The sequence below is a fragment of the Symsagittifera roscoffensis genome, chromosome 4 (assembly GCF_963678635.1).
Source record: "Symsagittifera roscoffensis chromosome 4, txSymRosc1.1, whole genome shotgun sequence".
Classification (NCBI taxonomy): domain Eukaryota; kingdom Metazoa; phylum Xenacoelomorpha; order Acoela; family Convolutidae; genus Symsagittifera; species Symsagittifera roscoffensis.
In genome coordinates this window covers 48,783,260-48,810,104 of record NC_087065.1, presented here as the reverse complement: position 1 = coordinate 48,810,104, position 26,845 = coordinate 48,783,260, and the positions used below count along the sequence as shown (strand labels likewise).

Sequence of the window (26,845 nt, the reverse complement as noted above, 5' to 3'; positions counted from 1 at the left end):
CCTTGACCCCCGACTGGATCCATTTGGAGAGGTTACTTGTCATTTTGTCATTCTTCTGGGCTCTTATTAGGTCTGACAGCCTATATCTTGCCTTGACATGCTCCTTTAGCGCCATGATCTGTCCATTCATCTCACCAGGGTTGTGGATGTCATCACTCAGTTTCACGCATATCATCCTTTTCACGATTTTCATATCATCTTCTGGCACCAGATTCGTTCTGATGTTTGAGTTGCATGATAGTTCCCTGAATGGTTTCCTTGCGACCGCAATTTTCTCAAGTTCCTCACCACCTCGCATCTCCTGTATGTCCATGTTGTATGTTCCTGAAGATGGATCCGTCTGTAACTCCCTGTCGTGGTGCCTTGTCTTCTCTTCCGCCAGTATCATGCACAGACTGTCCTGGTTTTCGCTGCTCTCATCCGAGTCTTCATCCCATCCTTCACGCTCCCCGGACAATTTTCCTTCTCCGGTTCCTTCTTCCGTGAACCTGGAACACTCCCCGGACTCTTGACCTAGTCCCAGGTGTTTAGTATCTTCCTTGAACGTCACTTTCTTTTTCCTAACCCTGGTCTGCTCCAGAATGTCTTCGGGGATTTTGTCAACTAGTGACCGCACGACATCTTTGCTGTCAGTGACGCTTCCTCTTGTTGAGTCAGTATCGTTCACTGTCTCTTTTCTCCGAAGTATAGTGAATTCCGGTTTCTCTGTACCCTTCTCCTGGATCACTGGCTTATCATCTGATAGTTTCTCGAGCAACCTCATTAAGTCATCATCTATCTGTGCAGTTCCTGCTTCCACCTGGTTAAGATCATAGCCTTTTGCCTTGAGCGTCTCCCTCACGATCTTCGACTTGAGTATAATCTCAATCGGAATCCTCTTGCTCTTCCTCAAGATGGTCTTCTCTGGAGGCTCTTTGGGCAATTCAGGATGATCTTCTATCGGTTTGCCTGACTTGTCCAGCCATCTCGTGAGTGGAAGACTGTCGTACGTTTCCTTGTCCATGAATGAGAAGCCATCTTTGATTTCAGGTCTGTCTGCTTCTCTTTGCTCTTGTCTCTCATAGAACTCCGTCTTCATACTCAAGCTGTCGGCATTCTGATGTTTATCTCGCGTTCTATGCTCAATTATCATGTTGTATCCGTCCAGGCGAACTATCCATCTCCCAATGTAACTTTGGTCCATTGAGTACGTTTTCAGCCAGCTCAGTGCTCTGTTGTCGACTCGCAACTTGAATGGCTCACTGCCCAGGTATGCCCTGTATTTCTCGACAAAGGTAACCACCGCGAACATCTCAGCTTTCGGTGCTCCGTACTTCATTTCCGTGTCACTCAGGACTTTGCTCCCGTACGCTATTGGTCTCAAGACTGTCTTCCCATTCCATTCTTGTTCTTGGTGGAGAATCCCAGAAATCGCGACCACCGACGCATCCGTGTCCAGCACGTACATCCCTTTCTCAGTCGGCATACCCAGTACTGGTGCCTCACATAGCTCTTTCTTTATCCTCTGGAATGACTCTTCTGCTGCGTTGTTCCACGTGAACTTCTTGCCCTTGTGTCTCATTAATTGTTGCATCGGGTATACCTTGTCTGCATAGCCTTTGATGAACTCTCTATAATAGTTAGCGAAACCCAGGAAGCTCATCAACTGGTGCTCTGTCTTCGGTGATTTCCAGGTCAGGACTGCTTCCACGGCGTCCGTATCAGGTCTAATGCCGTGCTTGTCTACCATCCTGCCCAAGTATTTTATTGAGTCCTTGAGTATCTCGCACTTTGATGGTTTACACTTTAGCCCCGACCTCTTCATGCATGCAAACACTTCGTCCAGTCTCTCAATGTGGTCTTCCAGTGTTGGCGTCGCTATTACCACGTCATCCACGTAGCACATTACCAGGTTGCCATACTTCTTCGTTACGCCTATCAGCGCGTGTGCCATCAACCGCTGAAACGTGGCTGTGGCATTGCAAAGTCCAAACGGCATCCGTTTCCATTGAAACAGACCCAACTCGCAGGCAAACCCTGTCCTGTCCCTGTCCTGCTTCCTTAGTGGTACTTGCCAAAAGGCCGAGCCTAAATCAAGAGTCGTAAAAAATTTTGCATCACCTAACTTCGAGAGGCTCTCATCAATCCTAGGTATGGGATAGGCATCCTTCACCGTGACGGAGTTCAGGTATCGAAAGTCACAACAAAACCTCAACTGGTCGCCTTTCTTTTTGGCCATCACTACTCCACACGCCCACGGTGACTTGGATGGTTCTATCATGTCATACTCTAGTAACGTCTCGATCTCTTTTCTACACGCGTCCGATTTGTGTGGGGTCATGCGCCTCGCCCCCTCCCTGTGTGGTACCGCGTTTTCCTCAAGTTCTATTTCATGCTCAACGAAATTACAACACCCGATATCCGCCTTATGCCTCGAAAAAACTTCCTCGTTCCGCTCTAGTACGTCCTTGATGGCTTCGAGCTGTTCATCCTTCAGTTTGCCCCTCAAATGTTCAATCTCCGGCAGGACCGGTTTCTCATTTTGCATTTCATCTAGTGTGGGTCGCTCTGGAAAGTTCGAACAGCTCGAAAGACCATCATCCGTTTCTGATTTAAGTGATTTAATAAGACCTGAAGAATCTTTTATTTTCTGCAATCGTCTCAAGATACAATATTTGTCCCTGTGATTGGGACAATCAACAACTTCATTTTGTTTTGAGTTCTCAATTGTTTCATATCGAGTTTTAACCGGTAAAGCATATCCCAGTTTCCTCCCTCTCTGTATCGTGATCGGTATATCAAGGGTATTCAACAAGACACTGACGCAGAGGCCGCTCTTCGTTATCGAAAATGATCTTCCTAAAACAGCAGCACTTTGGCTATTAGGATTCGGAACTATGCACACTTGCTTGTTGTCACTTAGTTCATTGTAATTTTTCATCCTCAAACTTACGATTGCCGCTTCATTAGCTTTTAGCCTCACCCTCCTACTCAAGAATACCGGTGCTTTGTTTTCATTTGCCATTATTAAATTTACCGGTTTGATTGCGTACCTCCTATCCGGGTTCCGTATCCTGAACATTGCGTTATTTAAATCAATCGTTACGTCGAAATTCCTGATGAAGTCTCTGCGCAAAATGAATTGGTCAGATTCATCTAGGTTTTCTACCACGATAAAGCTCATCCACAGGTTACGTTCCCCCAAATTGAGGGCTATTATCGGCGTCCTGCCCAGCACCCGTAGGGCCCCTTTGTTTGCAGCTGACAGCCGTATTCTCGAGTCTATCAAGTCACCTTTGTCAAAGCCCATCTTCTCCCAAGTTTCGATTGGTATAACGCTCAAGACTGCTCCCGTGTCAAGCAACCCACGCAACTGAGTCTTTTTGCCACTTATATCCAGCACGTGCCCTGTCACATCTGCCTCCGTCCCGATGTGCATTGCATCTTCCTCAAGCATGGCGCAGTGTCCAATCGATCTCACTTTCAATTCTTCTTTCCCTACGTAGATTTGTCCAATTAGGTCTTCGTCACATGTTATCATCGTCTTGGTATAGATGTTAATCCCATCTATATTTAGCATCACCTCGTGTGGACCGTAAGCTTCAGTATATCTGCTATCAACACGTACCGACTTGCTGCCCCCTCTCATGAGTAGTGCTCTCAGTGCTCTAGAAGTCGTTGGTGGGCTTATACCACTCAAATAGTCTGCATACACGTCAATGTGCATTATCGTCTGGTCGCTCGGCTCGCTCAAGTTTCTGGTTGCCTCGTGGCCGCCCACTGTGATTATCGACATTATCCTTGCCCCAATTTTCGATATGCCAAAAGGTTTACCTGTCGCCATTTTCACAGTATTGCAATTCCCGGTCTTTGTTGAGCCTGGTACAGCCTCTGGTATTTGTTTCGATCCAGTTAATGCTTCGTTAAAATTCTGTCTTTCTATCTCCAGCTTTAGTCGTTGCTCTATTTCTTTCGCAGCCAGATCCTGTTTCACTTTGGCAATTGCTTCCGTCGCCGCTTTCTCATAATTTATCCCTAGAGAGTTCCCTGCCGCGGATTCTATGGCATCATTAACATGTGATACAGCTTTCACTGTCTTCGTCGGCAATTCCGTGCTTGGTGCTCCTAAGTTCCTCGATTCAAATTCGTTTTGCCTGTTCCGCTGATTCTGCACCGCCGCTAATGCCAACTTATGTTTAGGGTGACTCTGGTCCTTGACCGCTTCCCAGAACAAGGGACAATCCATTCAGAAGTGCCCCTCCTGGTTACAGAAGAAGCATCTTGCGCCTATCTTGATGATTAAGCCACTATAGTACTCGTGTTCCTCCATCTGGCTCATGTCCTCCTCATCTGGTGCATATCCTAGACTCTTCATGCCTTGTTTGTATGTTGTGCAGTCAGCCACGTGGTGATCCGCCGATCCGCAGTTCGCGCATGATCTGCGCTTGTCCATGTCATCTCTAGGTTTGTACCATGACGACCTCTGCGGTTGACTTCCCCCTTGCGTGTTCCTGTTTTCTGAATACGAGTATTTCTTGGGTTTCATCAGCATGTATTCCCTTGATTTCTGTCTCATTTCTTCTGGGGTTGGTGCGCTGTCTTTCGACAATGTATAGTATGTTGCTAACATTGTCCTTAAGTCGTCACTTTTTACCCCATCAATGAACTTCGAGGCAATGCTAAAGTTTCTTCTGTTTGTCGACTCCTCTGGGTCACTCCTTCTTCTCAAGCTCTCGAGATCATCTAGGAACCGATCTATTGACTCGTCGTCCCTCTGCCTTCTCTTTTCAAATCGCATCATCGCTTGGTGACCCTTCATGCCTGACCCGAATCGATTCAGCAATATCTCGAAGATCTTGTCCGCGGTATCGCGTTCTTCTTCTTTCTTCGCCACCACGCATTTTAATGCTGTGCCTTCTAAATTGCTGAGTATGGCTGTGCATGCTTGTCTTTCATCGTTCAAGTTGTCTTGCTCTAGATGTAATCTCATCACTTCCACCCACGTGTCAATGCATCCATCTGAGTCGTCTTTGAATTCTTTTGGCTTCTTGAATGTTTTTCTTGATTTCCCATCTCTCCTATTGCTCGAGTTAGTGTTCCTCGTGGCGAAGGCCTCTAGAGTCCTGTTCATCATCTCCCAAGTGTTTGCCCATGTCATAGCATCCGGACCTGCGTTGCTGTTAGCTGTTGAGTCCCCCGGACCAGTCGTTGTACTTGACATTCCATTCTTCATGATTGTTTTAGCAGCTGTTGGTGCTATGCTCACCGTATCCCGGGTTAAGGGCAACGGTGTCGATTGCCGTTTGTTCCTTTGTGGTTCCACAAAGTCAACTCTGGTGCCTTGCGTGCGATCCGCTGCCGGTCTTTCTTGTGAGGTAGAATTACTCAAGGTTGCATCCAATTTCGCCTGTATTGCACACGAACTCTCGGCCTGATTTTTGCTCATTGTGTCCATTCTCTTTTCCAGGCTACCTAATTGGCTGTTGACATCATCATATCGGTTTTTTAACTGTTGCAAATCTTTTTTGATGTTCTTATCTCGTTCTTCATTGGTGGTTTCTACATTATCTGACATCTCCTTGAGTCTCTCTTCTGTTGCCTTGGCCAGGTTAAAATAACTATCCAGATACTCGTTTTTGTTGTATCTTAATTCTTTTCTTATCACTTCTCTGTCCTCTTCGCTGTGCTTCAGCTTTTTGTCGATCTGATTCAGTTTCGCCATCAAGTCACCTAGCTCAAGAGTAGCCTCTTCATGGTCAGCCGTCGGTCTTTCTTCGGCCGTCGCTCCTGCTCTAGTTTGTTCCTCTCTCGGATTGGCTTCTGTCGTCTTCGTGCTTACTGTTCCAAATGTTCGTGCTCTTTCAGCTTTTGGTTCTTCAGTCATGTTCTCTTTCGTTTTTATTCCGACCATCACCGCCAACCTTTCTGTAAAAGATGTCTTTTTTACTTGAGAGTCTTCTTTCACCGTTTCTTCGGTGTTGCCTATTGCATCTTCCACGTTGTCTATTGGTGAGAATTCTATGGGTTTCGAGTTTGGTTCTTCTGCATTGGGCATTGGAGTTGACTCCGTCGCTATTTTCCTTGTTTCATCAACACTTTGATCAGGTGTCTCTAGATCAATCTCGATGGTGGGTTCTACTCGTTCCCCTTCCATGCCCTCTCTTGCTCTCTCCGTTGTACTCCTTGTGCTGACCATGTTAACTGAAAAGTTCTTCTTTGTTATCTTTGGGCCCATTGATGTTGTTTTGCGTAGCGACGAATTATACTTTGCTTCGGTAGGTCTTTTTTCAGCTACCGGTACCCTGCTCCGCCTCATTATTTCTATTTACAATTGTTCTTATTTACAATTTTACTATATACACAATCCTATTCTAAGAATAAAATCTTTCGAGAAAAAAAAAATTTCTTAAAAAAAATATACAACGTGGTGAAAACCTTGTTTCAGTTCTCTTTATTAACTTTTCGAGAAACTTTCCTTATTTGTGGTCTCAACCGTACCTGGTTCCAATTAGTCTTGTTCTATCTTAATTCTGTCTTAAAACACTTCTTGTAATTTTACTTCAATTTTTATACTGTCCCAAGACTTCCAATTGCCGTCCCTACTCTTCTTTGTACCGTTCCAGGCTTCTTTCTCCTGTCCCAAGACTGTTCGGTACCGTCCCAGTACTTTCCGGCAGTGTCCCAAGACTCTTGTCCAAGACTACTGTCCCAAGGCCAGTGTCCCAAGACTACTGTCCCAAGACTAGTGTCCCAAGACTAGTGTCCCAAGACTACTGTCCCAAGACTAGTGTCCCAAGACTAGTGTCCCAAGACTACTGTCCCAAGACTAGTGTCCCAAGACTACTGTCCCAAGACTCCCGTCCCAAGACCCTGTCCCAAGAACCCTGTCCCAAGACCCTTGTCCCAAGACCCTGTCCCAAGACCCTGTCTCAAGACCCTGTCCCAAGACCCTGTCCCAAGACCCTTGTCACAAGACCTTGTCCCAAGACCTTGTCCCAAGACCCCGTCCCAAGACCTTGTCCCAAGACCTTGTCCCAAGACCCTGTCCCAAGACCTTGTCCCAAGACCCTGTCCCAAGACCCTGTCCCAAGACCCTTGTCCCAAGACCTTGTCCCAAGACCCCGTCCCAAGACCTTGTCCCAAGACCCTGTCCCAAGACCTTGTCCCAAGACCCTGTCCCAAGATCCTGTCCCAAGACCCTTGTCCCAAGACCTTGTCCCAAGACCTTGTCCCAAGACCCTGTCCCAAGACTGCTCTGTCCTAAGACTTCTTCGGCACTGTCCCAAGACTGTTGACAAGTGTCTGGGTGGTGGGACTTCTTTCCTCTTCGTTATGGGGACTTATTGATTCGCCGTACCTTGTACCACCACTCAAGCTCTAGTAAAATTTTCCCAAAATCCTCTCTTAAAAGCCAAATGCTGACCCCCCTTTTTTTATTTCTCTTTTTGGCTACCTCTATTTCAATGTTCCAAGTAACTTGAGACCAAAACCTGTGCGCAGGTATCTTGTGATCACCTGTTCGTACAAAATTTTAACACAAATCCTTACCAAAATGCAACAAAAATCTAAGCAAGAAAAAGTAATAAAAACAGAAAGATGAGCCCACCTAAAATTCAAAGGTGACAAATGTCTACCTTTTATCGAAAAAAAAAAAATGTCTGGTATCTAATTGCCACGCGTTTCCTTCCCCCCTGCTAGCGATCTTATGGGGTATTACAAAAACTGTCTATGTCACTTCCCCCCTACCAATCCGACCAGGGTACCTTCCTTAACTCGAGTTCAAACTTCGATATCCACCTAATATTACCAACGCGTGTTAATGTCTGATGTAACTAAGTCAACGATGTCGACTAATTAGTTACTCTAATTTCCCTCCTTTTTACAATTTACAACCGCCAACCTCTAACTTAACCAGCCCCCCTTCTAACCTCCCCCCTTTTTAGCCCCCCTTCTTAAGCCTAAAATTACCTTAAGCGCCGGGTGCTAAACCTCTCAAGAGAAAACCGTAGACCTGTCTCCAGGCCTGCTCAAGTAAAAACGTTCCTCAAAACCGGGGGATATCGCTTATCCTTTTTTACACTTATCTCCTATAATGTAATGTGGATTTTAACGATACCCGTTCTGCCCAACTTGAGAACTCGAGAATTGCCAAATCCTTCTTGGCTGCTTTCCCACTCGACTGGTCACCTGTTCCAGTCCAGTCTCCTATTGGTTCAGCTCAAGTGTCCCTGAACCACCTTCCCACTCGGCTGGTCACCTCTTCCAGTCAAGTCTCCCATTGGTTCAGCTCAAGTGTCCCTGAACCACTTTCCCACTCGGCTGGTCACCTCTTCCAGTGAAGTCTCCTATTGGTCCAGCTAAGTTCCAAGCTATCTGAAAACCCTTGACAACGCCCCACACTCGGGCACTTTATTCAGTTTACTGGTTTAAATTGCTAGGTTGATCGAAACGATCGAACTTGTAAAGCAGTATGGGTATACTATTTAATTAATATAAAGGTTTGATCCAACTAATCTGGTGTCAAAGTCACTGTCTTTTTTCATTTTATGGTTTTTGTTCCTTTTTCTATTCTTTTTTGGTTTTGTTTTGCTTTTTATCTTTTTGCTCGTGTTTTTGTCCCCCTAGTTGCCCCCCTTTACTCGGTTAGCTAAGCCTCGTTCGGAAAGCGTACCAGGAAGTTTTTTCGAGTTTTCTTAAAAAGCTATCACGGTACAACCGGAAGGTTTGCACGTTCCCGTCGAACCGTACCGCCGGTACTCTAGAATGGGCATTCAGCCCGAAGCTGTCTCAAGTGGGTTCGACTCCGTAGTCTTGATGTCGTAAACACCCAGGAGCGCCATAAAAACACTATGTAACATTCGTCTACTGCAGTCACACATGAGGCTTAAGAAAAATAGGCCCTATAACCACTGGCTCAAGGGTCAGGGACACCATCTCTTGTGTTTTTCTACCTCGGAGCCAGTTCGGTTCGTTTGTGACATGAGACTACGACCCGTTACAGCTTAAAGGCTACTACTAAAATATCCCCCCACTCTAGAATTAGAAACGTCCCCATACTTAGGTCTCTAGATACCCAAAATACATGAACGCCGTTAAAAACCGGGTTGGAACAATCCGTTAAGTTACTTTTTATTAGACAGTGTAACCTTGATCCATTTCAGATGGATCAACCTAAAACTCGCCTTACCTCAACATAACAATTATAAAACACACTCTAGAAATTTAAATTAAGTACTCACATCGTAGCACGCTCAAGAAAGGGAAGTACTTCAGTCGGTAATCAACTCGAGAATTAAATAATGTAACTAAATGAGTTTTAATGTTTATCAGTTTCAATGACAAGGACAAGTTTTAACTCTAGGATATAGTTTCTCGTGAACCATTGGGACACTCAAGCTGTCCACCTTTCCACCGAAGGTTCACTCTAGTCCAGTTCAAATAATAATCCAATCGAGTAATGACAATCCAGTTCTCGGGAATACGCTTGTCTCTGTTTCAGATGGGACAGCTCTACTCTTGTTCTATTGTGACAGAAATTGCGAATAGCAATTTCCCACCGTTTTATTTAGCAACTTTCCCGCGCTTGTCACTCGATCGTTCTGACTTCTCTTTTCTGATTTTCAGTTATCGCGAGAAAATCGTGCATGACAGGTTCCATTCGAAATTTTGAAAAATTAAATTTCACTCCAATATCAAGTGTTTTTTGCTTCTCTCAAGGTCAAACTTCCGAACATGACCGACTGGCACAACACTTTCGCCCAACTCCTAGCTTCTCATCCTTATCAAAATGAATCTAGATGTTAATTAAATTCAAATCAGGACATGACAAGAAGCTAAAAGTCTATATAACAGGCTAAAAGTTTCAGTCCCGAAACCCTTCCGGATTCTTGAATCCACTGAATCAAGCTCGCTAATTTTGACTTCTTTTTATTCCGGAAGGCTGTCCTCCACCCTTCACCGTTGTCTGCAACGGCCTTGCAACTATTGTAGCGACACATTAGTTGCAACTCGGAGTGTTCACTGCTATTCCTGCAATCTGCTATTGTTTTTTCTCACAATTTTCGTACTTATCGTCCGCGCAACTAATGTTGTTGTGTTTTTCTTTCTCGTTTTAGCCAAAATGGCCGTTTCTTACGTTTCTCAGAAATATGACGTCATAATTCGAATTTTTAAAATTTTAAAATACCAGAATATTCTAGCCCTCACCGTTTGGCCAATCGTTCCAATAACGTTCTTAGTTCTTAATCACCAATCCGGAAGGCTCGCTGCTAAAAATTCGAATTCTGCAGAGATTGCATTTTTCACATTCTGGTCGAATGTCACACCTTACGGTCGTGATTTCGAACGACGTTAAAAAATTTCAAACTAATTTTCCCAGTTTCGAGAAAATCTGGTTTAAAGTCAACCGAATAAAGCGAGCAAGCAGGCTTACAATAGCTTTTTAATGGCTTATAATAGCTGAATTTAAACGTAAAAATATAGTTTTGCTCGAGTTTTTAGTTCAGCTTTTTATCACACCGCTCCTAAAACAAACGACACTAATTTGAAAAAACTTTTTTGTATTTTTACAAGACTGTGGTCGGAACATTCTGTGCTACTTGCACAGTAACCGGCTATCCTTGTTGTATTATAAGTTCGTCAGCAGTTGGTTATAACTGTATCTCCGTTTTCAATTTGATTCCGAATATAAAGTATAATGTCAAGAAGTTAAATGGCGTTGTCGATAGTTTTTGCTAGCTGAAACACAGAATTGGATCATGATATCAAGTGATATAGCTTAGCTGTCAATATCGATAATCGTTTCGCTTGCGATTAGTAAAAATTTTGTTTTCAGATAGAATTTTAAAATGTAATTAGCTTCAAATTCATTAAAATGGGTGATTCAGAACATAACACAGGACAAGCAATGTCGGGTACCGAAGGCGGAGAGGTCGAGGAGGCACCCGATGACTGTATTAGTGTATCTCCGTCCGAAACTATGACCTGTGATATTATGCCAACCATATGCGAAGATCCAATGGCTATTGCAGGTAGTTTGCCTCTTATATAAGAATAAGTTATGTTCCTAATTCGAGCGAATTTTAGCTCGAGCAGAGATATTGCCTTGCATCACAATAACTATCGATGAGGGATATGAAAGTTTCTTCGATCTAGTTATTCGACAATGCATTTTTGCATCATTTTGGGAAGTAGTTGTTAATCAATTTTTCTTTTGAAAGTTTGATTGTAACGTTGTTTTTAGGCGATAAAGCCAGCCTGGAAGACATGATGATGACAATGCTCGATGAAAGAGACAAACTAGTTGAACACCTAAAAGCAACTCAAGACCAATGTGAAATGTATAAAGTTCACTGGGAGGATGCAATGAAAGATAACGATAATTTGAAAAATCAAATGGAACTAACGCAGAATCCCGATGTCTCTATTCTATCTAAGAACCTCAATGACATGCAAAAGAAAGTGATTGAACAGGAAGAAGAGATCGCAGAGCTAAAGGCTGAACGAAATAATACTCGACTTTTACTAGAACACCTGGAGTGTCTTGTTTCACGTCATGAACGATCTTTACGCATGACTGTTGTGAAGCGACAGACAATGAACTCGGGAGGAGTTTCCAGTGAAGTTGAGGTTCTCAAAGCTCTCAAAAGTTTATTTGAGCATCACAAAGCACTTGATGAAAAAATGCGCGAAAAACTTAAAAGTTCATTTGAAAAATGTCAACAACTTGACGATGAATGCGCGAAATTGCGTCGTGAAAAAGAAGAGCTCAGAATAGCTCTCGAACAAACCAAAATAACCCCAATTATAAACGGCCCAGTTGATCCAAAAGACCAAGACATGGTAAAGAAATTGCAAAGTGCATTAGAAAGTCAAGACAATGAACTTGTCGAAACCAAAGAGAAACTGGCCGAGTCGTCTGGAATGTTGGCTCAAATAACTGAACAGTTGAACAACAGTCAACGAGAACAAAAACAAGCGATGGAAGAAAAAACGAAGTACTATCGAGACTACCATGAGTCAATTGCTCAGAAGGAAGATATGGAAAAAAGAATCGATACTCTGGAAAAGAGATATTTGAACGCTCAGAGAGAAAACACTCAGATTCACGACCAGGTTGACAAATTAACAGAAGAACTACAAAACAGAAATGACACCATTCATTTGCTAGAAGAGAAGGTAGAAAAATTACAAGAAGATTTGAAACAAAGTGAAGCGAGCATGTCACAAATGTACGAAAGAGTTGAAACCTTGCCTGAAGTGCAAGCTGAATTGGTTCAGAAGACTCAAGCGTTGAATCAAATTCAACTGAAGAAAGGAACCATTGAAGAGCAGCTTCAGCAAATGACAGATCAGATGGAAGAAAGCAAACGGGAGTTGGAACGAGCGAGGCAGCGTGAGAAGATGAACGAAGAACATAACCAACGGTTAACGTCAACTGTGGATAAGTTATTGGCAGAGTCAAACGAAAGGTTGCAGTTACACTTAAAGGAGAGAATGGTAGTTTTACACGAACGAAATGTATTGCAAACAGAATTGGAAAATATGAAAAAGATCCTGGACGAACAGTACGACGAAAAGTCCAAGCAAATGGAAACTATTCGAATACTTCGTCAAGAACTAGAGAGTTCTAAAATTGAAAGTAAAAGTCTTGAGAACAAACTGCGCTACAGTTTGGACGTCAGTGGTCTCCAAAATTTCAAAGAAACTGAAAATGAGCATGAAAATATGGGAGACAATTCTGCACCTCTCTTGCGGACTAATAAGGGGCGAATGACAATTAAAGAGAGTCCAGACCGTGTGCTGACTCTAAACGAGCAAGAGTGGGACAAGTTACAGCAAGCGCAAATACTGGCAGATGTCAAACAAGCGTTCACCCAGGGGAGTATGATGCCGCAAATCAGTGACTGTGACCCTAGTATGTTTATGCCCCAAGATAAAATCGTTACTTCAGAAGCTTTTTATTCGCCTCCAGGAAGTCTGCCGCCTGCGAATGCAAACGACATGATGTTTGCTACGTCATCAGCTAATCAAGCAGTGGTTACCGATGAAGAAACATTGAGTCTTTGCCGTGTGTTGCAAGACCAACTGGATGCTATCGACAAGGAAATGAAATTAATCGAAGAGGAAAAACAGAACACTGAAATGAGAACAGAAGAACTGGTGAGTAAGATGGATTGCGGAAGTCTAGATGACTTGGATAATATCAGTCCGGCAAACACAACTGATATATCGCCTGTTTGGGGTTTTAATCATAACAACCCAAGTCGGCCGAACCACATGACGCTGCCTTCTAGGTTCAGAAATCATCAGTACAACGAGAGGCGATCGGATTGGACAATGAAAGGTGTAGAAAAGCCACCTGATAGTCCGCATGGCAGTCAGCATGTTTTGTATAATGGACAGAACGGACCAATCTCCGATATGTACCCACAAGAATTCCAGCACCACCATCAACACGGAGATGGAATGTACACGCTACCTCACCGTTCAGGAAATCCTGCAATGAACAAGTATAACACTATGTCAGGCATGGGAACGAACCCGGGTCTGAAGAAAAAGCAAGGAAGCTTTAAAGGATCCCTCGGCAAGTTCTTCGGCAGGAAGGAGAAATACAGAAAAGATGGACTGGGGGATTACTTCAGCGACGGGGGAGGAAGTGAAAGTGAGATCGGTTCACAAGAGTCTCTCTCAGGACACCCATACAACAGTAAAAACTCGAATGGAATGAATGGCGGCCAGGATTTTGACAGGAGTCGACACAAAAAACTGGACTTACTACATGGTGCAATAGATGATCAGATTCCGTTTGCGCAATGGACGGGACCCGTGGTCGTTGCATGGTTAGAATTGTGGGTCGGAATGCCTGCATGGTACGTTGCTGCGTGTAGAGCCAATGTTAAAAGTGGTGCAATCATGTCAGCTTTATCCGACACCGAGATTCAACGGGAAATTGGAATCTCCAACTACCTACACCGATTGAAATTGAGACTGGCTATTCAAGAGATAGTGGAATATACCTCCAGTTCATCTGACCGAAAGGCAAGAATAGCGAATCCGTTGATTTTTGGCGACATGAACCACGAGTGGATTGTGAACGAATGGCTGCCCTTGATAGGGCTTCCACAGTACAGAACTGCATTTATGGAGTGTCTTGTTGACGCGAGGATGTTGTCTCATTTGACCAAAAAAGATTTCCAGCGCCAACTTAAAGTCGTGGAAAGTTTCCACCGAAATTCTATAGCGTTCGGCATCCAAGTTCTGAATAAGTTAAACTATGACAGAAAAGAACTAGAAAGACTCCAGAAAGATGCTATCAATTCCAATTACGAAATCAATTTACTGGTCTGGTCAAACAGAATGATCGCGCAGTGGCTTTGTCGCGTAGGGTTAGAAGATTTTGTGCCGAATTTATCAGAATCAGGTTTGCACGGTGGTGTGTTGATGTTAGATCCCGAGTTCCAAAGGTCGATCCAGCCTCTGGTCAATGTCTTAAAAGTGCCCTCAAATCCAAGCCGCTTCAGAAGTGTTCTCGAAAGGGAGTTTTCATTGCTGTTAAGATGTGCGGAGCAAGGAATTCATCACTTCAACCACCCGGATAGCCAACGGGAAAACCAGCAGTTGTCAATAAACACTTCTATGCACGAGAATTAAACTTTAATTTTTTTGGTCAATGCTTCATGTGACCTGACCTCCAGATCAAAACTGTTGTGGAAAATCTTTTTCCTTCGGAAACCATTGTGCTAAATTTTCGTCCAACTTTAAGCTGTTAAAAAAATTGAGGTTTTGCTTAGTTTTTTATCAGATGCTGCAAAAATAGCCAAGTTAATTATTTTGAAAGTAGTTGTTTATTTAGCAGATAAATGAACGTGATTTGCATTGTTTTGAAATATGTGGAGCTAAATTGTTTCCGTCTGTGATTCGATTTTTCTTTTTAAAGATAAAATGAGACAATGATTATAAGCAGTTTTTAAAAATGCATGACAGTTGGAAACGCTTTACTTGAATGGTATTCTATTTCAGTTTCTAAGTTTTGGCTTTACATTCCATTTTTGTTTTCTTGATGGTCGATTTCGAAATTTTAAAAATCACAGCTCTGCGACAGATGCATGAATCACACTGCGTATATTATCAAATTTTCACTGACTGAAGAAAAGCACCAGGAAATATTATGAAGACCCTTAAGTTCTTTTGTTTTCAGATCAGAGTTAATATTTTTCACTGACCTCGTACTATTACGGCTGCAAACTACGTCCTTAAACTGTTTTCCTATTTAATTTTAGGTTACCGTGCGTTCATCCAATGTGCTGCGGAATATGCTCTTCGCTATAGATATTCGTAATATTTTAATTGATTTACCCAAATTTATTGCAATGACTTTTTCAGGTCTTTCTATTGTCTATATCTGCAGTTTTGATAGTTTAGTTTCATGTTTTGACGGCGTATATTTACTTTTTGAGTACACTTACAATTGCAATCTTCAATTAAAATTCGCTGCATATTTGACAGATTTTGTAGATTTAATTTAGAACTATCTCTCAGAATCAAATCACATCAAGTCTCCTCTTGTAAAATAAAACTCAACTGGACGAAAAATTAGAGGAGCAATCATCTATTTTATCTGTAATTTGTAGGAGATTCAAATATTAGAAATGAAGTGTTTATGTAATCTATAAAAAGTTTTGTACAAATTTATATAATAATTTAACAATCCAAGCCATGAATGTGCGAAACAAGATGTCTTTTGACCATGTTTTTTATTTAGTTTCTCTAAGACTTAGTTCAAGTTTCTCGAAGAAAACTCCTAACAGGCCTTAAAAAGTTGCAAAACCAGGTCGAGAGTTGTAGGTTTTTCTACGAACGAATCTCACAGACCGAAACAAATGGTACATATTAAAAAATAAGTTCCTAGATAGTTAATTTTGTTATTTTTTGTTTTGAGCGCACAAGAGATTGATACCAACTAGCTTAGGGAAATACAGACTGCATAACTTCAAGTCGAAAGAAAAGTTCTTTTCATAATGTTTTAGTTCATTCAAATTTTGCGTTCAGTGTTGTGCTTGGGTGGTTTGATTTTCGTTTTTTTTTGTGAAGCTCGATTTTCAAATTCATTTAAGGGTCCGTGCTCAAATTCTGCTCTTCAACTAAGTAAAAATTGGTATTTTAAGATTTCTCTATCAAAAAAAAAGGTTTTTAAAAATTACCTATGAGTCAGGTTTTCTCTAATTGAATTAGCTTCATCGAAAAAGTTATCAATGAAACTGATTGAAAGCCAAAAAGCTTTGCGGTTATAGTCCTATCAGTTGTTCTTGAATCCAGAAATCTTTGAAAATTGTCTTGTTAAAGGTGTTTGAATTTCCATTTTTCTTGAAAAATCCATCATTGAAAAGTTTCAGACTTGACGATATGGTCAGCAGCAGCTTCAAAGGGAGAAATACCGCAACCCTCGCCTGTGACGTCGACCAAGGTCAACTGGTCAAGGTCGTTGCCCAGTTCCTCAAGAAGGGAGGCAAAGTTCAGAGCCCAGCCCATCACGATTTTGCTAAAACATCTCATGGAAAAGAATTGCCGCCTAGAAATCCTGACTGGTTTCTTCATCGAATGGCCTCAATTTTGAGACACCTGTACTACAGAAAGACGATTGGTTAGTTGGTTTTAAAGATGTACTGTCGAATTTAGGTTTATAACAATTCCGTTTCACACTTTTTACAGAAAATGTTAGGGCGCGCATGTGACTGGAAGTTTGTATGCTTGGTATCTAAGCGGTTTGCTGGCTGAGGATTTATCAAACGGTGAACATTATTAAAAATTTTCGCTATTTTTTTGTTTGACCATTTGGATTTTTTGAGTTTGCCAGAGCACCAGAAAAAAACAGTTTTCGCAAATTCCGCAGATCCTTTTCTGACAAGTGTTTAAAGGAAGACTAAAATTTATTTTATGGAGGAGCTTTGTTTAAATTTACTGTATATTAGCTATTTAAAAAATAAACCAACATATTTACGCTTGCGGAATGTATAATCGGAATATAGACGTTTTTCCAGTTTAACCACTAGTTTAACAGAATCGTTTTACACCTTGGTTCATATGAAAACAAAATCTGGGAAACGCACCTTTTTACAAAGAAAAATGTCAGTAGTTCGAATCCGGCCAAGGACTGTTTTGTTTTTAAATGGAAAGTTTTCTGCTTTGTCGGACTTCTGATTGTCTGCTTGTTTTTTTGCCATTTTAGTTGTCGCAGCGCGGAATTGGTCTATGGTGAAGGCAACTTTTTGCTTAGATCAAAAAAGACCGTGTTCGGATTTTGCGCAAGTAATTGAGCGCCAATAGTTTTTCCGACTTCTGTATTTTTTAAATTCATTTTTGTGGGATTTTTTTTTAAATTTTTTTGACTTTGCGTTTCTTTATATATTCCCAAGAAAGTAAATAATAAGGCCTTATTTGTCTGCTAAGGCCTTATTTTGAGAAATGAAGTTTTTATGTAATCTATAAAAAGTTTTGTCCACTTCATTTCTAATATTACTGAATAATAAGGCCTTATTTTGTATCGGTTTAGTTGCCACATCTTATTTTTTTGCTGCATGAAGTTAACATACTTTTGCTGGCAGTGTTTTGATTAAGAGTCGATGAACGTAGTTCAGACTCCTATTTAGGTTGCTACTATGATTTTTTTTAACATACAGTGAAAGTGTAAAGGTCACGAGAAAAACGTTATTGACTTCTAATTTTGAAACTGGAATTTAATTTTCGAATTTTCCAGCGAAATAAAAACTTTGCCCATTAATCCAGTTTTCTCAAAAACTTGTTTTCTTAACTTTATCAAAAAAGTGTTAATGATAAAGTTTTCTTAAAATTCAAAGAGCTAGTAGGCCATCTATTTTTTATTTTGAAATGCAAAGTTGAAGTTTTTTTCAAAGCCATTTTTTTCTATTTTTTTGCGTTCATTGACTCTTTTCCAACTGTTTGTTGGCTATGTTTTACTTCTGTTTGTAGTTTTACTAACTTTGACTTCGTACATTTTCGTTTTTTTTCGCCAAAAACTTCACTATTTCCAAATTATTTTGGCTTTAATTAGTGATCGAATTTGGGGTCGTTTCAAGCGAAACATTTTTAATGCACAAAATAGTAAAAAATCATAGAATAGAATTTACGGTTCAAAGTTTTTCGTTGCAACAATGTTGTTTTCGATTCTACGGGAATTTTCCCCAGTTTTGTCGGCTCTGTTGTCTGTTGGCGCTCGATAAATGTTTCAGGATTTTCTTTAAAAGCCGTCGATTGTGTTTCTGAACGAGTGTTTTCTAAATAGAGCATCATTTCATCAAATTTTGCTCCTGAATTTTAAATGAGTCCATCGTAAAAGGATATCACCCGCTGACAACGTGATGTCCACATTTGCCAAAATGGTGAACGGTTTCCGTTTGTAGTTTTCCTCTCAAATTTGCCGTAAATCCGTAAATATCCGACACCCGATGGGAGAGCATCTTTTCAAAGACTTCGAAAACGGTTGCATTTTATGTAGCTGGCTAATAATGATCTGCACATAAGGCTATTCTTCCTCATTGTAAATTTTGATTGTAAATGTCACAACTTGATGTCATGTCAATGAAAATGATTGATCGAGGGCGCTTTTGAACTAGCATACGAACAATAGTTATAGTTGTCAAACTCCAACAAATGATAATTCTTGGCTGAGAACCCATTGATGGTATTATCTGAAAACATGAACTCATGTTCTGCATGTTTGTTTCGAATTGTTTGAAAAATAAATGAGGCTGTGATATTGTATGAATAAAAACTAAAGAAAAGCTATTCCATTACAAGACAAGCTGGCTGCTGTGCAAGTCGTACAAAATGTTCCAGTCACAGCATTCATCTGTTGAAAAAATTGCACAATATCGGTATTTACTTGGAACAAATTTTTTGGAAAATTAAGTTAATGATATTTGTTCACTAATGCGAGGTGTTCAGAACTTAAGAGAATCACTGTTGTGGGCCTGATTCAAAATTGCATGACTTTTTTGAGTGTCGATGAACGAAGTGAAGACACTTATTCAGGTCGAGTGGTTTTTTGTTTCTTAGGAAAAACTCAAAGTTTGATCACGCGCTTGATTTTGCGACTTGACTAATTTCTTTTTTTTTTAAATCAATTTAATATCATGTGCTAAAGGGAAGGGAAATTGCGATCTCTAATTAAAAAAGTGCAAGTGGAGCGAAAAAGCATGATTTATTTATAGTTTCAATACAAGGATTTTAAGTCAGATTTCGCAGTGGAATATATAAATAACCTATTGACCCAGTTTCCTCCAATTGGGCTAGTTCAAAAAGCGATTAACATAAAAATTATTGAAATTCGAAGAGCTTCAAAGTGATGAGTTTTTTTCTTGAACTCGAAATTTTTTCAAACAAAAGGTGTATCATTTTCTTCTCTGTTTTGAGTTGTTTGTTATTTTTTAGCCTTGCGATAAGCAAAGGTGTTGCAACAGAGTTATGGATTTTTTCCGCTTGTTCTCCATGTTTCAACTTGCTTTATGCTAAATTTAAAAGCAATCAACTATCCAGCGCTGAAATAACACATCTGCTTATTTCTGAGACGATTAGGGACGACACATCTGGGACGACAAGGGATTGTCGCTCGAATCCGACCGCGGCCTGTTTTTTTAATACAAAATACTTTTTTCTGCTTTTAGGACTATCGTCCGTCTGTTTATTTAAGTCGGCTTAGTTCCCATAGCACGGACTCTTTTTGAAGGCTTAGCTTTCTTCCAATTTTCTGAATGCAACTTCTAAAGCACCATTGGTGCAGGTTGTTGAGTCAAAAAAATTTCGTGGAATTTTAGTTTTATGCCAGTAATTCCGCATAAAATTATCATGCTCCCTATTAGCAACGTAATCAATTCGTAAAATAAGATTTTTCCTGTAAACCACTTCTCCAACAGTCTGCATGCTGAAAACGCTCTTGTTTATCTATTCGTTGAAGTTGCCAAAACAACACATGCGATAGTTCCTTTAATTAAAACATTCAGCGATTGTCTCAACTATCTTATCATATCGAAAATGATTGAATAAAATGTTGTAAGTTCTTAAATAATCATACGAAGAAAATGACATAGGTTTCAAGAAACTAAGAAATAAAAGTTTTGCTCGATCCTTCAAAAATCTGATTTGAGTTTTTTAAACTTTGATATTAGTTTTAATTTATTTCGGCACCATGATGCTACTTGTAAAGAAATCTTTTGATAGTTTCTGGTTTTCAACTTGATTAAAACGGATCGACCTCTATTATTTCAATTTAACCTCTGGATTAGCTTGTGATAAGCGGGCGTTTTCAAATCGGAATCCCGACTCATTTTGTCAGGTTAACAACTAGTTTAACAAAATTGGGCACGTCAGTTCATTAAAAAAAAATCAAAACCAAGGCGTTAATCCGCACAAGTGATCTACAGGATATACGCGTGCCTGAAAAGAGAAATTCGTGATGGCATTGTGGCTCTCTGGTAGTGATGGTAACCAGCAATCTTATGATTGCTGGTTTAAGTCGCACGTGTGCTACAATTTGTAAGGTGAGCTCTTGCAAGTAAGTCATGACTAATTGAGCGCTTGATATACGAGCTCTTGTCAACTTAAATATTTATTCTGGCCGGCCCTCCTGGGTGGTTGACGAAAAAATTCTGACCAGGACTATTTTCGGAAATATATATATTTTTTTCAGATGTTTGGAAGTATTTCTGTGTGACTGAAAATCTTTGTCAGAATTTTGTTCGTCTGCTCATTTTTGTCGGCTTAAGTTGCCACCGCACGGAATTTGCCTATGATATCGGATTTTTGTTACTATAATTAAAAATTCAGTTAATTTATTCTGGTTAATTACAAGCAATTGGGTTCGAAGATTTTGCTGCAATTTTCGGAGTTTTTTTTGTTTGTTAGTTTGCATTTTATCTTTGATTTTTTTTTTCAGAAGTAAGCATCAAATAGCGCCTGCTCTTGATGTTGTGATTCTTTCTAATTGCAATTATTTGAAAAAAAACCTATGTGTATGTGATTTTACTCTTTCACAAATGGTTCATTCGCCTGATTTGAGTTGGCAAGTGTACTTTTTTATGAATCGTAAGGGCTAGAGAATCCGCGTTGCCTTAGTGTCAGATAAGGTATACATTTAATTCCCTGCCCGTAATTTATCATGAACAAGACTGTTGGATAACCACTTAACTTAGTTTTTGCTAGAGATATCAAGTTGAGATCCTCCATCCAATTTAATGGGTTATAAGTACTGTGCTGCGTGAAAGTACTCCATTATGGTTGGTTGAAAATTCGAACTAAGAACCAAGTCAACATCCTCTCGCTTTAGCGGTTTAAGGCGGAAGATTTGAACGTGGACCAGAGTGTTAAATACAGAACTAATACCTCTGCCTGTCTGCTTCGAGTCGCGTTTCCGAAAATGTAGTTGTTAAGTTTTAAAAAGATGTATTTTTAAACGATTTTATGGAGAACAAGTTCTTTCTTTCTAGGTGTTGGAGCTTTCCGACGAGTTTATGGTGGCCGAAAAAACTACGGATCAGCGAGGGAACACACTGTTCTCGGTGGCCAAGGAGTAATCAGAAGGGGTCTGCAGCAACTGGAAGCCCTTGGTTACGTTGAGAAACATGAGGACGGAGGCAGAAAGATCACTAGCAGTGGCTGCAAAGTTCTCGATCGAATGGCTGTCCAGATTGACAAGGCACCGCAGCAGTAACTGATATTTGAATTGTAATTGGCGCATTAATTTGCCGAGTCAGTTCAATTGAATTTCAAGTTCAAAAATGTTTTCACTGACATGAGTAGCCTTCAGAATTAGAGGCATATGTTTGAAATCAGCGTCATAGTGATATCCTGTCATTCAAATGATTATCTAATCGGTAACTTTTAAATTGATGATCGAAGTCACCATTATCTGAGCCGTTTTATTTCAGGAAAGTTTTTTAACAGTCGATGAACGTGGTCCAGAGTCTTACATAGGTCATGATGATTTTTGTTCAGGCTCAAATTTACTTTCGCGGTTTGACTTCTGATTTTTTTCTAAGTTCAGTTCATTTCTTTTGTTGAAAGGAAGGGAAACTCAACTATTGAGCAGCAAAAGTGTAGAGGGCATGAAAAACGTGACCGACTTCTAGTTTCGAAAGTGGTAATTTGTTTTCAGATTTCCCAGCGAAATGAAAGACTTACGTATTGATCTAGTTTTGTCAAATTGGGTTAATTTTATCAAATATTTGTTTAGCATAAGTTTTTCTAGAAATTTGAAGAGTTTTAAGGCCATCTGTTTTCTTAAACATTCGAAAATTGAAATGCTGGGTATTTTTTTCAGTTAACTTGCGTTTATTACACTTGCGAAGCAATGTGTTATAGTACGAACTTTCCCATTTTTCCACCCTAAGTCGCAATATTGTTGCGTCTAAGTCGCACTTAGTGCTGCGACTTAAAGCAGCAGTATTTGCTGCGTCGAGTTTGCTGCATCGAATTAGCAATTAGATATTTTGATATTTTGTTCCTGTTTGATAAAAACAGGTATTGCGAAAATGTTATTGGGATCGGGTTTTTTTTTGAGATGCTTACGAAAACTTTCGTTTTTTTTCTCAAAATCTACTCCACCAATTTTCAAAAGATTAAAACCAATGGTAAATCCGCTCACTCTCCTGTGTGCCTGCATACTCCCCTAGTCTCTTTTTACCTTACCCCAATTTCTACAGCCTTCGAAAAAGTTGTGGAGGGGGAGTTTTTGACTCAAACTTTTGGATTTTTTGAATTTTCGCAAAAACTATCCGTCTAAATCAGAGATTTTGTGTTAAAAGGATAGAACAGGTCGTGGTTACGCCCAAATTTTTTTACACAAAAAATTATGGCCCTCAAAAATTTTTTGTTTTCTTAACCGTTTTTTCAAACTTTTTGACTTTTCTCAAAAACTACCCTCCACAATTTGAGATTTTAGTTTCAATCGAACAGACGGGTTGTGAGGAGCTCCCCTGCATTAGTGATTACGCCCAAATTTTTACGCACAAAAAGTTATGACCCTCAGAAAAGTCAAATTTTCGATTTTGTGACCGTTTTTTCAAACTTTTTGACTTTTCTCGAAAATTGCCCCTTCAAATCTGAGAATTTGTTTTCAATAAGTAGAACGGATTGTGGGAAGCTCTCCTGCTTACGAGGTTACGACCAATTTTTTTACAGAAAAAGTTATGACCCTCGGAATAGTCAAATTTTTGATTTTTTTTACCGTTTTTTGAAACTTGACTTCTCTCGAAAACTACCCACCCAAATCTAATGAGCATCGTTTTAAGCATCTTTTAACCTAACAATCTCTTGTTATCACTTCAATTCTTTAGAAAACTGAAGTAATTGATGAAATTAACAGATTTTGAAGTCATTAAATTGGGATTTACCTTTGTTTGCTATAGGTCTGTTTTTGAAATTACCCTTGTCCTTCCGCATCAACACAGAAATTTCAAAAATTATCAAAAAAGTTTTTCCAGCTTTGGCTGGCCTCTACTTGCACCTTTGATATTTAATTGCATCTTTACAGCTTATTGATAACATGTGCTTTGGCATTCGAATAGTTATAAATTTACACAGTTGATGCATTTTTAATTCATCAAGTGAACCGAAGAAAGCTATTCGCTTCAAACAACAACAAATAACAAAATCTCGAATTCAAAAAGTTTCTAACTCAATATATCTCGAAATTTTCTGAAATGCATGGTTTATACATAATATGGCTATACGATTTGCGATTTTTTACATGCAATGTTGTACTTTTTGTATTTGATGCTACTTTTGCTGTATCGAATTGGCAATTTATTAGCACATGTAGCTGCATTATTTGTGGCTAGTTTTTGGAGATTTTAAGCATCCGTGACTGAATGGTTAGTGCGTGAGACTTAGTTTTGCACAGTCGCAGAATTTTGCCAATTCGAGTTTTTGCTGAGCCTCCAGTTTTCGCAAATTCTAGGCTTATTTTCACTTTTTCTGATGTCACTCATATAGCTGCTTTTTTGGTCGTGTGCTCGCAAGTGTTTGCGAAGCGCAGCTTCGCCTCTGTGTATATATTTCTGAAAGTTGAAAAATGCTCAAACGTTTTCAATAAACAAAATTTTGGATGCCTCAAAAAGGTAGAGTAAAATTAAAGCTTTTTGTCTTAAAGCTTTTGACTTTCGTATATCGGCTAAGTAGCCTCTTATTGCGTCGTTTGATGAGCGACAAAAGTTTTTGTGTGAGTGAGTGTTCTGAGGGGACTTAGTTTTCTAACGTTTTTTCGGCATGAATAATTCTTGCTTTGTTACCGCTTGGTTATATTCACAGCTATCTTCATTTATTGTGATAAATCGAGTTGTATTGCAAGTGGTGCGAAGTTCACTTCGCCTCTGTGTGTTTAATTGCCATTTATGTCATGTTTTTTTTCTTTCGGAAGTTCTTTGGCTGAAATTGTTGCGGCGTATAATTTTTCTGGTGTAGTTGCTTCATAAAACGTCGTTTAAAAGACAAACTAATGTTTTTGAAAATTTTGTGCTTTGGGGGACGTAACAAATTTGGAATCTCAAAACTTTATAGCGCAAATTTTTTAGTTCAATTTTCAGCTCAAGGGACGTCTTCCGGAGTCTTGTCTGCCTTGTTACCGCTTTGTACTTTTCACCGTAGTGCTATTTTAAGGCTGATCGCTGCGATTGTTAACTTTTTTCTTCAAATTGAACATCCAACTTAGCGCCTGGAGGTAACCAATATGCCTGGGACGGCAAAGGTTCTTGGTTCGAATCTTAGTAGGACCTGTTTTTTTTTCGAACGGAAAATATTCTGTTTCAAATAAAATTGTCGGCCAATTAGTTGTCTGCTTATCTGTTGTTGCCTTAGTTGTCACATCTTGAAATTATTTTTTTTGCTGCGCGAATTTTTCTTTAAGGTTGCTATTATTGTTTGATCTACTCCTACAATTTGTAATTTTACTTACCTTGACTTCGTTATTTCCTTTGTGTTTTTTTGTTTCGCCAAAAAAAAAATCCTCGGCCCAAATTATTTCGGCTATTTTTTATCGGCTGAATGACTAATTTTGGTTCATTTCAAGGGTCGTTTTTACGCTCCCCGCCCGGTTTTTCAGTTTGGTTGTTTGTTTGTTTACAAATCGTTGAAATGTAAACGTGTTGTGGGAAGCTCATTTGTTGTGGGAAGCTCATTTGCTTATGCGAATCCGCCCAAGTTTTTTTGGCACCAAATGTTATGGCCCCCGGAAAAGTCAAAGTTTAAAAGTTTCTCGAGAATCACCCAAATCTAAGATTTTGGGTGCATCGAAATAACAAGTTGCGTGAATCCTTTTTGCAGAAGCGGCTACTCCCGTTTTTCTCACAAAAAGCTCTGAATCTCGGAAATGTCAAGTTATTGATTTGTTGACCTTTTTGTGGACTTTTCTCGCTAACTATCCCGCCAAATCTGATATCATAGGTTTAATCGAAACAACAGTTTGTTGAATGCCTACGTTTTTAATTAACTATGCACAGTTTTTTAAGAAAAAAAGTAATGGACTTCTTTAACCATTTATTGGAAACTGTTTGCCTTTTCTCGAAAACTACTGTGCTAATTCTCAAACTTAGTGTTCAATGGAGAAACTTAAGTTTTTTTCCAATTGTTCTGACTTAAGTGGTCGGAACAAGTTCAGCTCATTTCTTTTGTGCAAGAGAGGAAAACTGAACTATCAAACGGCAACAGTGAAAATGCCACAAAAAACGTGACCGGCTTCTAGTTTCGAATATAGATTTCATTTTCTGGCCCAGCGGAATAAAAAAAATGCAATTTCATCTAATTTTCTTAAATTGAGTTGATGTTATCAACAAAAGGGTCTATCATAAACTGTCTTTGAAAGTTAAACAGCTTCAAGGCCATTTAGTTTTTTATTTGAACTTGGAAGGTTTAACGTTTATTGTGAAAAAAAAACAAGTCTGTTTTTTTTTTGTTTCCTTGCGTTCGTTGTCAGTGTTTCTTTTTCTACGATCAACCAGATACCAGAAATAATCATCGAACTGAGTCGAGTTATAAAAAGTTTTATAGCCATTTCAGTCGTGATTCAAAAGATATTTAAAAATTCAAAGAGTGTTCTCTGTCGAGAAAAACTGGGTTCAAATTTTTGATTTGTAGCCGAATTTCGAGCGAATAAAGCGAGGGAGCATTCTTATAATGGCGATAAGCTTTTTTTAATTTGTGGAAACTTAGTTTTAATTCAGTAAAAAAGTTTGTGAAGTTTCATCCAGCGCCTTTGAGTGAAAAAATGTTATTTTAAAAGAATGAATCAAGTTTTCTACCAAAATTTCAACAATTTAATTTTTTTTTTAATTTTTCGAAGATAACTGTTTTTGAATATGCTCACTTTAGTGCTACTTTAGAATATGCCTTAGTTCCCATGATAAATTGTTCTGGAAGTTCAAAGAGCTGCAATTGTATATATTTTTTAATTTTAAATTGTAAATTTCAAGTTTGTAAAAAAAGTTTTTTCTTCTGTTTCCTGCGTTCATTGACTTTTTTCCAACTGCCAGTTGGATATGCTACATTTTTATTGGTTTTGATGGAAAGGTACAAAATGAGAAGGATCGGTTGTTGATTTATTTATTCAAACAACCTTCAAATCTTTTCCAAAAATGTTAAAATTCGCGTTTTCATCGAAACCAGTAAACAAAAAGTATTCGCATCGAGAAGCCAAAATCTGTAATTTTTGCGTTGAAGACTAGCTGTTCGAATTGAATTTGGCTGTTCGATGCGAAGATTTTTGTCTACTGGTTTTGAAGGTAATGTACCCATCATTTTTCTCCTCTTGCCATTAAATCCTATGAAATCACAAATTCCTCGAAAAGTAAGTTTATCTGAA

General features: G+C 39.6%; 2 protein-coding genes across 2 annotated transcripts; both read left to right on the top strand.

Annotated features, from left to right (window-relative positions):
• Positions 1-10,817: 10,817 nt before the first annotated feature.
• On the top strand, positions 10,818-15,731 carry LOC134843679 (liprin-alpha-1-like). The gene is made up of 2 exons (XM_063859889.1): positions 10,818-11,009; positions 11,222-15,731. The coding sequence occupies exons 1-2, from the start codon at positions 10,853-10,855 to the stop codon at positions 14,629-14,631; spliced, it is 3,567 nt and encodes a 1,188-aa protein (XP_063715959.1). The 5' UTR covers positions 10,818-10,852; the 3' UTR covers positions 14,632-15,731.
• A 633-nt stretch (positions 15,732-16,364) lies between these two features.
• On the top strand, positions 16,365-21,771 carry LOC134844222 (small ribosomal subunit protein eS19A-like). Its single transcript, XM_063860804.1, has 2 exons — positions 16,365-16,621; positions 21,480-21,771. The coding sequence occupies exons 1-2, from the start codon at positions 16,384-16,386 to the stop codon at positions 21,701-21,703; spliced, it is 462 nt and encodes a 153-aa protein (XP_063716874.1). The 5' UTR covers positions 16,365-16,383; the 3' UTR covers positions 21,704-21,771.
• Positions 21,772-26,845: the final 5,074 nt, after the last annotated feature.